This window comes from Ammodytes marinus (assembly GCF_949987685.1).
Source record: "Ammodytes marinus genome assembly, chromosome: 7".
NCBI classification, from domain to species: Eukaryota; Metazoa; Chordata; class Actinopteri; order Uranoscopiformes; family Ammodytidae; genus Ammodytes; species Ammodytes marinus.
In genome coordinates, this window is record NC_137211.1 from 15135965 (window position 1) to 15147620 (window position 11656).

Sequence of the window (11656 nt, forward strand, 5' to 3'; positions counted from 1 at the left end):
CTGATTCGCTCAGATACATTTGGCCCCGCCCTCCGCGTAACCGGAGTGACCTAAATCAAGTCATATTACACGCAGCAAACAATGTACAGGAAGCAACGTGTAGGCTACAGCATCTTGCCCTTATGTTGAACACTTAAAATTGACACACACAATTTGTTTGGATAGCTAAATCCATACGTTTTGACCTCTTCCTCTAGTAGACTTCATTGTTGAATACTCGCTTTGGATAAAAGCGTCAGCTAAATAAAATGTAATGTAATGTAAATGTAGACTTTTATTTTGAAGGCGCTGACCGGAAACGGTGCTTGTGTGACAGTTTAGCTCGACGCACCCGGCGTGGAAACAAAACCCGGGTATTTTTCACCGCTGGTGTCTTTTATTTTAAGGGTTGCCTGATCAGCTGTTACCGTCGACGTGGAAAACATTGTCGGCTGCAATTGTTCGCGGGTCCCTGCCCCTCGGATAAACGCAAATTACTGCCTGTGTTGTCAGATCGACCATGGAGAACCGTAAACGGCCGTTAGAGGCCGTTTTGACCCCCGATGACAGCTTCAAAACGCCGGAGAAGAAAGTGTCAGTTGTCCGGCAGAAGGACTCGGACTACATGCGATGGGGAGTGGAGGAAACGTGCCGATACCTGCGAAGAGAAGGTCTTGGAGAATGGGAAGATACATTTAGAGGTTGGTTCTTCTGGTTTGACAACTTTAAGAAACATTTATTTATATACATACATTTCACAGTAGCCTAGGTCACGTTACCGCCAAATCGGCTGTCCCTATCTGTGTGTATTTGCATAATAAGCCAACATCAGAACTGACTGTTGTGTTTTTGCTGTGTTTTTGCTGTGTTTATCCAGCACAAAAAATCACAGGCGTTGGGCTGCGGTATCTCAAGAATGCTGATCTGGAGAAGATTGGCATACAGTAAGTGTCTCCACGTGTTAACCCGAGTTGTGGGGATTGTGATAATTGTTGGAAGGTGCAGTGGTCAACAATTCTTGAGAATGCTTGTTGTCAAAATCAGTGATTATCTCCTCACTGTCTGCTACCTGTCTGTAGCATAGGCTACTGTGTGTGCATTAGAAAAATAATCCTGTGTTAATAGGCTACACATAGGCTTTGTAAACAGGCATGTTGCTAGTAGCTATGGTGGAAAGTTGTGTACATAGGCCTACAAGTTTACAGAGCCTAGGCTGTGTTCAGATACAGTGTAGGTTATTTTTAATTGAGCACACACAGTATGGAGAAGTAGCGAATCATGAGGAGATATTCACTGATTTTGACAACAAGCCTTCTCCAGAATCGCTGACTCCACCTTTTTAAGCCACCAACAATAGTGTCAAAGAAGGGCAAAACAACGTGACCCTCCTTGGGTTACTTTATATTAATGTTTCACGTTTCACACCCATTTAAATCATTTTATTTTGTCTAGGTGCCTTGGTGACCAGCTGAATATCCAACACAGCCTCGGGAAGCTGTGGCAGATAGAAACGGAGCCAAATAAGGTGACAGCTCTATCACAAGGCTATACTTTGATTTCCTCAGTCATATGAAAGACATAATAGAAGGATGTCTGAAGGACGGGTGATAAGACACAAGGGTCATTGCGTGAATCACACAGGATTGTTCTTTTCACTTTCAACCTGGCAAGCTCAAACATGAATGTAGCAAGGTAAAGACTGGCACACTAATACCTTGTTCCCTGGAGGTTAATTTTACAGGGCTGTCAGAGACGCCCTAGTAAGGTGGAATCCCTTCTTGAGTGTTTCCTATTTATCAACTTTACTTGTCAAAACAGCTTACAGAATGTTCCTACTCTTGTTTTCTTTTTAACTTCAACAAAGGGATGTGATCACTTTACACCTGGTTTAGCCTCGCCCTCTACACACTGGCTGTTTTGTTTGGTTTCATATTGATTTTCACAATTAGCGCATCGTACGGCCAGGCACTACTGAACTGTTTAAATCTTAGAAGCCTTCCTGTCATTTGAGGCCCTCATGCAGGTGGCCTGATAGCCAAGAGTTAATGTTGTAGACCAGAGGTAACTGGCCCCTCTACTAGTGTCTACATGATCTGCTCATCGTCAATGTATCATGTGACCTTCCCTTATCTTAGTCGTAAAACTGTTCTCATAGCTGTTTGTCATCCTGTTTTCTGCCAGGTGTTTAATGATCCCATCCACGGGCATGTGGAGTTGCACCCTCTCCTCATCAAAATCATCGACACACCTCAGTTCCAGAGACTGCGAGACCTCAAGCAGCTTGGAGGGGCCTACTTTGTTTTTCCTGGAGCGTCCCACAACCGCTTCGAACACAGCATTGGGTAAGTAAGTCCTAGAGAGATACAGTGTGACGGTAATTGACCCAAGTTTTCTATTAGAGAGCCCAAACGGTGGAGTAATTGCCAAATGGGAACCATCTTGAAGAAGATCAAGCAGGACCGAAACGTTGGGTTTAGTTAATAAATGGTGATCCTGAGCAATCGCAGGGATCCCTTTTTTACAATCTAAACGGTGGATAATAATAATTCAAAATGTTTTTTCTCTCGGTAGTCATTTAATCAGGGCTTGTATTTGGAAGTTGCTTATACTATAATTTCTATTAAACCTTAGTACAACATCATCGATCGAAGCAAGGCCACACAAGAGCAACCAGCACATGAGAAAATAAGCTAACACCCCATGTGCCCGGTCTTCTTTGGGGGGAGAAGATGGTTCCAATTCAGTTACACTATAGTTGGTGTGATAGAAATTGCTGTACATTTTTTCTTTCACAAATATGGCAACATTTTCTGTAAGGGTGGGTGTGGCAGGGAAAAAGTGGATGAATGTACAGTATGAAGGTGAAAGGATTTGATGCTCACTTTGATTGTAACCCTTCCGCTCCAGAAAATTGGTTGAAGTGATAATATTATTTCGGCATTGAAAAATCTACTTTTGTTTAGAAACTGCATTAGCCGATGTTGCATAATGTCTCGGTGACATTTATCGATATGTCATTTTGAATCTGTCATGTTTTGCGGTGGATGGTTTCATTGCTTAGCTCTTATGGAATTATTGTTTTGTTTTGTGATGCTTAAAGGGTGGGTTACCTGGCGGGACAACTCGTCCAAGCTCTGAATGAGAGGCAGCCAGAACTCCTCATCTCACGCAGAGACATCCTTTGTGTGCAGATCGCTGGGCTCTGTCATGACCTGGGTGAGTGGTGCAAAGGTCTATCCATGTGTGTGGGTGTGAGCAAGAATGAAAGTGAAACTATGTTAATTACATAATAAAGGTCAATAACCCTTTTTTTATCCATCCCCTCCTATCGCCATTGCCACTTTCCAGGACATGGGCCATTTTCCCATATGTTTGATGGGATGTTCATCCCCAAAGCACGTCCCGGAATTGTCTGGAAGGTAAGAAATGTGATTTTTTTTTTTTGTTGCTCTCGTCCTTTTGCCAGGTGCTGCAAGGGTCAAACAAACAAACAAAAAACAGCAGTTCAGGGAGACTCACATGTAGCATGCAGAGGTGGTATGCATGGAGGTGGTAGGAGACAGGAGGGTCATAGCCAAGCTAACCATGTTGGACAGCACATCCCACCCCCTTCATGAGTTAGTTTTATCACCGAGTAGCAACTTCAGTGACAGACTGATGCACCCGCGGTGTGTCAAAGAGAGATACGACAGATATTTTCTTCCTGCAGCAGTCGGAATGTACAATCATCTTGAACTGTCCGTCTACTTAATTAATGTTTCACTGTCACTTGCCTTTTTGAATGTTTACCTAGGTTATTATTATATTTTTGTTCTTTTGTTATTATAATTTGAACTATCCTGTTGGTGCTCTAACCCGAACATTTCCCCACTGTGGGACTAATAAAGGATTATCTTATCTTATTCTATCAGTAATTCAGATTTTTTTTCGCCGATGTGCACGTCCAGCTAGTTTGTTGTAGTTGTAAAATTGAAGCGGATGTCATTCTCTCAGAACAGGGGCCTGTTTCAGGTAGCTGGTTTTACATACTCTGAGTTTAATCCTGCGCTCTGAGTTGGTAAACTCAGAGCGCAGGGTTGATGAGTAACTCTGGGTTTTCGGTTTCAGAACAGTGGATCAGCGTTGGGTTTATCAACTCTGAGCGTGTTCACTCTGGGTGGAGCATGTGCGTAAAAGCCATCGTCAATGGATCGCTGATAACATGATTCACCATGGAAACAGAAGAAACAAATGCTTGATCCTCCCACTTCTCCACTTCTCAAAAAAGGAAAAAAGAAATCTCCGCTCCTCCCACTAGAGTAAGAAATATTAACGAATGAGCTTATGGTAGCCTATGGAGAAGAATTAACGGGATATTGTCTCATAACTCTGATCTAATCTCCTCTGCAATTCAGAAAAAAAAACGGAGCAAACATTTTTTGTCAAGATAATCATTTCGCTTCCGTATGAGAAGCCATTGTCTATTTTAAAAAGTTACTCATATCAGCTGTAAAGTAATAAAGCTGGCACGGCACAGCATTGCTGACAGTGTTTTATATTCACTGTAGGCCTATAATATGTTGGCAAGCTATAGCCTAATAGCCTACTGTGCAGTAAACAGAACAGACTGTCGCTTCTTTTAAATGGGGAGTGAAAGACATTAACATCAGACACATTAGGTGACAGTTTCCATTGAAGAGCCTGATTGATTTATTACCAGATCCATTTTCCTCAAGTGATCACAGTTTAAATGATTATATCATTGTTATATTCATATTAGGCTATTTAACGAGGCTCGTCTGTGACTTTAGGATCGCACAAGTAACAATCGCGTGCAGCCGCAGCGTTACATGAATCTGTTCAGTGGCACAGACGTTAAAAAACATACAATACAAATAGGTTTATTAATCTGAATGTAGAGCATGTCACGATGTGTAAGGTGGCCGCCTATATGAACGGACCGAGGGCTGAGAACAAGGCTACTGATCAGATAAATGATCGGTCAAACGTAAAATCATCAGGAAATGATGAAAACATCCCGATGGAGATTTCTATGGAGTGACTTTGCTTTAAACTGTACAGAGACGCGTGTGACAGTGACTCTTTCTTCAGTCGGAGCTGCAGCGTAAAGTGAAAACAAACTCAGGGTAGGTCTAACCACCTCCCGAGCAGGTTAGACCCACGGCGTATGTTGCCGCAGTAACTGACTCTCGGTTGCGCTGAACCTGCTACCTGAAACGGAAAACCCAGAGTTTCCACTAACTCAGAGCGAACAAACTCTGGGTTGCCTCAAAACCAGCTACCTGAAACAGGCCCCAGGAAACGTCCGCACAGCAGAACAAGCCAACGAAACTCGCATTTTGTTGGTCAGAGGAAATTAATCAATTTCACAACTACAGCATAGTATCCGACAGTGCATTAACCCATTTGTATGCTGGAAAGATCTCCCCATCAGACACAAATCCCCTCCCCACATTAATATATGTAATGTAGACTTTAAACTACCCTTTGACTAAACTCTCTGCTTGGTACTAACTGTGAGGACATATTTATTGTGCCCTCCTTTCATTCTTCAACCTGGTTTATAGATTCATAGCTAAAGATCTGTCCAGCTATACCAGATTGACATGTTTTCCCATGTGTCTGTGTCTTGTCATATATGTATCAGCTCCGATAAGCCCTTTCTGTTTGTTTAATGAATCATTGTGTTTTCGTTAACATTCCCATATCAAATGAATGAGCCTTCTTTTGTTGCAGCATGAGACTGCCTCTCTAGCCATGTTTGACTACCTGGTGAGTGACAACGGCCTGAAGCCAGTGATGGAGCAGCACGGACTAGTGCTGCCCGAGGACCTGGACTTTATTAAGGAGCAGATTGCTGGACCACAGGACATTAATGCTGTTCAAGGCCGGGAGGTACCTGCACGTTTTGCCAAAGTGAATATGATGAATAGAGCCTGTACTCTATCGTTGTCCATTTGGCATTTCTATATACCTCCATTTGTATGTCTGTATGTTTCTATGTACAGTACTTTCCAAACGTTCTAGGCAGGTGTGAAAAATGACTGTAAACTAAGAATGCTTTCAAAGATTTAAAAAAAAAAATGCTAATTGAGTGAACAAGTTGGTTATATTGGATAAGCAAGACTGAGGTTTCAAGATGTGCTGCTCTTTTGACGAAATACAAAGAGGATTGTATACGCAGTGGTCGGCCAAGGAAACTTAGTGAAGCAGATGAAAAACACATCAAGCTCATTTCCCTTCCAAATTCGGAAGATTTCCAACAGTGCCATCAGCTCAGAACTGGCAGAAACCAGTGGGGCCAAGGTACACCCATCTACTGTCTGGAGAGGTTTGGCCAGAAGTGGTCTTCATGTTGGGTTGCATACAAAAAGCCATACCTCCCAACATGGAAAAAAGGTAAAGCACGAAAACATAGGAACTGGGGCTCAGAAAAATGGCTGCAGGTGTTCTGGACTGATGAGTCAAAATGTAAAACAGTGAGGGATTAATGGTGTCCTCAATGCTGAGAACAGTAGATGGATGCACCTGGGTCCCACTGGTGTCTGCCAGTTCTGAGCTGATGGCACTGCTAGATTTACATTTATCTTCTGTTCACTCACTGCATTTTGGTTAATCTCAAAATAAACTATTAAAACTTCGGTTTTTGAAAGCATTCTTAGTTAGTTTAAAGTTTTCACACCTGCCTAAAACTTTTGCAAAGTACTATATATATATATATTGGGGTGACTGTGGCTCAGTTGGTAGAGCGGGTCGGCTGATGATCAAAGGGTTGGAGGTTCGATCCCCGACCTGCCACCATGTGCCATGGTTGTTGTGTCCTTGGGCAAGACACTTCACCCAACTTGCCTCGTGTGAATGTCGATAGTTAGCCTGCTATCGGTGTATGAATCTGTGTGTGAATGGTATCGTGGGAAAGGAAAACAGGTCTCCCTTGTAATAGAGTCTTCGGTCTCAATGGGATTTACCTGTATAAATAAAGGTTAAAAAAAAAATATATATATATATATATATATAACGTATGTAGATATTTTCAAACCTACACCACTTGTCTATGTATTAGTTGTGTTCATGATTATCTTTTAGTTTTGCTGTACCTGTTTTAGCTGTGTGTCTTCCTGTAAATTTGCTCTTCACCCTGTCTAGAAATATTTAGGGCCACTGCAAACCGCATTCAAATTCTTTGTATGCTTAGACGTAATAAGCCTACAAAGCTGATGGTAATGCCGCTATTTTCCCCCGATCTCCACAGTGGCCGTACATAGGAAGAGCGGAAGACAAATCCTTCCTCTATGATGTCGTGGCCAACAAAAGAAATGGTATTGATGTGGACAAGTGGGACTACTTTGCCAGGTGGGGCCTATTGATTTGTTAGTAGTTTGTTTGATTATAATTTCTGCAAATCACATATTGAATTTTCATTTTTTTCCGTTTACTTTAACTACCTTTCTTTTCACACATTTCTTCACCGGTGTCTTTTTTTAGGGACTGCCACCACCTGGGCATCCAGAACAACTTTGACTATCGCCGCTTCCTAAAGTTTGCCAGAGTGTGCAAGGTGGACGGGCAGAGAAACATCTGCACTAGAGACAAGGTGCTGACTTTGTTGCGTGTGCTTTTTGATCAACTTTCCATGTAGATGATTGGTTGCGATTAACGTGGGGTTAATTCATTTTAACAGGAGGTGGGCAATCTGTATGACATGTTCCACACAAGGAACTGTCTCCACAGGAGAGCCTACCAGCACAAAGTGTGCAACATCATAGAGACTATGTGAGTAGCTTATCGCTCTGCTGTAGCTTTTTGTCTTTGCTGCATGATATTGGCAAAAGTGATTATATTGGGTATGATCATGCAGGATCACGGAGGCCTTTTTAAAAGCAGACGAGCACATCAAGATCGAAGGCTCAGGAGGGAATATATACACGCTCTCCACAGCCATAGATGACATGGAGGCCTACACCAAGCTGACAGGTCTGTAGATACCACTGTGTCTTTTGTTTAACTGTAAATCTGTCACACAGAGGAGAAGGGCAAGATACACAACATAGGATAATCTGTTTAATCTACAAAACAAGCTGTATTGTTCAACAAATTAGAATAAATGTTTTGTTGTTTTTGTTTTTGTCAACATTAGGTGAGATTCCATTAAAAATTCTAAGACAGCGCACAAGTTCATATCCAGCATTGTGATATATTCTCCAAACTTTATCTATCATTTGTCCTTCATCCGGCTGGTATCTTAGGTTGTAATGTTCCCTGTCTCCCTGTAAAAAAAACAAGTTGTTTGTAAGATGGAAGTTTAAAACAAAGAAATTATTGACTGAAGGATTTGGTGACTTTGGTTTTTGTGGTTGTCATGTAGATCATGTGTATGGACAAATCCTCAACTCTTCCTCCCCGGAGCTGGCTGAGGCGAGGCAGATTCTACGCAACATCACCTGTCGACGCCTGTATAAGTGTTTGGGCCAAACCCAGGCAGACAAAACCTTGACTGTGACCCAGGTGTGTGTTTATGTCTTCTATGACTGTATGTTCTAACACATCTGCTTGTCAAAACATCCACCCTTGGCAAATATTTATTTTGGATGTAACTATAGTTCAACTGTGTGTACCTAAGGCCATCTTTGATTACACATGGCCTCGTGTTTTAATAAGGCCAAAGACGTCAGTGTAGTAGTGGGTAGATGTAGAAGATGAGTATGAAATATTTGCTTTAGGAGATAACTGGTGTTTTGTGCTCTTTGTTTTCAGGGTGAGATTGTTTGTCTTGCAAGTAAGCTTGTCTTGCAATTTACTCAAAGATGCTTTTGAGTTATGTCAGGCTGCAGCTGCAAGTCATCTTTTTTTATTAATTAATCTGTTCATTATTTAATTAATTAATGAATTGCTTCATATGCTCACTTTTGAGTTTCATATATTATTTTTATATCATTCTCTATGCCTGTGCTCCCAGATTTCAAGTAGACTACATAGAATGTAATAAAAATGTGTATTTTAATTTGTATTTTATGAAGAGATATAGTACTTGTATTATATGAAGATAATAATACAATACAATTTATTTCTCTTCCTCCACCATAAGGAGATGATTCTCCGCTGGGAAGCAGATCTGGCTAGATCCACCCCTCAGAATGGCGTCCAGGATGTCAGGCTGAAGCCAGAGGACTTTGTAGTTAGTGTATGTTTTCAATGTTAATACTTCAAATCTACCATTCTCTCAAAGTTGCGATTGTTGTCTTCGATTCTTCTTATGAATTCTAATTCCATTGTAGGCCAATACATTTTACCTTTGTGTCTTACTGCACATGATAATCTAAAACAATGATCCAATGTTATGTCTTTTAGGTCATTTTGATGGACTATGGGATGAAGGAAAAGAATCCTATCAACAGTGTGCGTTTCTATTGCAAGGATGACCCAACCACAGCCATCCAGATTCGCAAGAACCAGGTCAGAACTGAAGCAAAGTCCGACAAACGTGTTAATTTTCATTCGTTCTTTTCCTTCCTCACAAGCATTTTCCACTTAAAGCGTAGATGCTGTTTGTCACGGCCTCTGTCAAAAATGTGTGCCTCCAACGTTCTCTTTCTTGTCAGGTGTCTAAACTCCTTCCAGAGCACTTTGCTGAGCAAATGATCAGGGTCTACTTCAAGAAGACAGATGACAGGATTCTGGATGCAGCCAAGAAGCAGTTTGTCCAGTGGTGTATGAACATGAACTTCTCAAAGCCTAAGGTAGTCTTGATCTGCTACAACTATAAGAGTTGTAAAATAATATGCAGTCACAATGTTGGTTTGTTGAAAGCATGATAGGCTGCGGGTGACATGGTAAACATTTCTGCTGACTTTAGGTGGTCTAACTTCGATTTTGTAGATCTTTTTATGTGGTAGTAAATTCATTCAGTATGGTATTTGGGCCTTTAAAGACATATAACATATTTTTGTAAAACCGACACAGGACTACTTTAGAATTCTAAGTACAGGTATGCAAATACAGGGTACTGTAATATGATTTCTCCTTATGAAAACAGAGAGACCAAGTGTTGAAATTAAGCTGTGTGAGTTGAAGGGGCAGGCTGAAATGATAATACTCTTACATTCAAATACAAATTCCTTAACCCTCTCATCCTCAAACTGCTACTGTAATGAGCCTGTGGTAGTACTGTAGCTGCACAAGGAGCACTAAAGACAACATATCTATACCATTCACTCATACGATCAGGAGAACTTTGAAATAAAAAGAGACAGGGTGTGTTGGAGACACTGACTGCAACACATCTGATTTTCAACTGCTGAGTATACTTATTGAATCTACAGGTTGGCATTTAATATAATAATTTGCTAAAAGGCGCCTATTGTGGCTGGAGACGGCAAATATTTGAATGGATAGATCAGCTCTTCACTGCTATTGTTAATGCCGGTGTCTTGTTTGTTTTTATTCACACACAGGATGGAGACATAATAGCACCGGAGCTGACTCCTCTCAAAGCCAGCTGGTCGAACAACAATGAAGGCGAGGGTGGTGAAGCTGGAAGCTCCACAGGAGTTAACAGTGCCAGTGTGAATGGGTACAAGAAAGCAAAAACTAAGCTTTTTCTGAGTTAGGATGGAAGAAAGCTAGGAGAAATAGAAATAGAAATGTTACATATTGGCAGATGAGACAAATTATATTTTTCTACGAGGTGAGCGTCTTGGTGAAAAGAGCAAAGATATAAATCCTTATTCTATTTGAAACCATTTCAAAAAAGAGGATTCCTGGATGCATATTTCAGAGCCTGTACTCGACATGTATCCCCATACAGTATTTTGCACCCATTTGTTTTAGTTTGATTCATTTTTAACCAATTCTTTCCATTTGCAGTGTCATGTTTTTGAGTTGAATTATTGTTTAATACCCCTGGATATGCAATGTCTTACTATTATGTGATTTAAGAACAATCAATCATGGTTACTCAAAATGTTTACTCTATACTCCACTCCAAAGAGTATTTTGGGGCACTGCATGTTTACAGGTGATGTGTTTCAGGGAATTCTTTTATTCAACTTTTAAAAGCAAAGCAAGATATGTTCAAAGTGAGCTTTTTTTTTTTTTTTTACTTATTTATTTATTTGAGCATTTGATTTGATCTCATAAGGTTACATTACTTAGAATTTATTCAAGGGTGTTTTTCTGATTTTGTGTTACATGATGCTTTATTTATGGTTCTTAGAGTAAGTAGTGCATCTTGACCATTGGGATTTCCACCTTATTTATGGATCTGTGCAACATTTAAAAGGCTATTTTGGAGACCATTTAAAATGCTTCCTCTGACCGAAAACTCACCTCCATTGCTGGTTGTTTTGTTGTGCTTGATTGTGTAAGTTTTTTTTTAAGGATGTAAAAGGATGTCTACCAAAGGGTTGGATAATCTTTTAAAATATATTCCTATAAGAGTTTGAAAACGTTTTGGAAATAAAACTCCTGATCCTAATTTGTGTCATCCTGTGACTAAACTTGTTGAACACCAGGGGGCATCATTTACTCCCTTCAGACCACATGTTCCATGTGCTAAACGTTTTTCCATTTAAATTCATACACCAAGGCCTTAAAGGCTTTCACATACATGAATAACCCAATAAGTCACAAATGTCCCGTTACTGTAAAGGTTTGTCCTGAATGATGCCTGGATTTATTT

At 40.7% G+C, this 11656-nt stretch overlaps 1 protein-coding gene across 2 annotated transcripts; it reads left to right on the forward strand.

Moving 5' to 3' along the window:
• The first annotated feature begins 364 nt into the window (after positions 1–364).
• On the forward strand, positions 365–11452 carry LOC307253330 (deoxynucleoside triphosphate triphosphohydrolase SAMHD1-like). 2 transcript variants are annotated; one of them, XM_080031319.1, is made up of 16 exons: positions 365–680; positions 857–923; positions 1432–1504; positions 2161–2321; positions 3080–3195; positions 3328–3398; positions 5716–5895; positions 7232–7332; positions 7465–7573; positions 7661–7752; positions 7838–7953; positions 8345–8484; positions 9065–9160; positions 9328–9432; positions 9579–9716; positions 10431–11452. In XM_080031319.1, exons 1-16 carry the CDS (start codon positions 500–502, stop codon positions 10584–10586), a joined length of 1902 nt encoding a protein of 633 aa, XP_079887445.1. In that variant the 5' UTR covers positions 365–499; the 3' UTR covers positions 10587–11452. The 2 variants fall into 2 exon arrangements, with proteins under 2 accessions (XP_079887445.1, XP_079887446.1); XM_080031320.1 differs by having other exon boundaries at positions 5716–5874.
• The last annotated feature ends 204 nt before the right edge of the window (positions 11453–11656 follow it).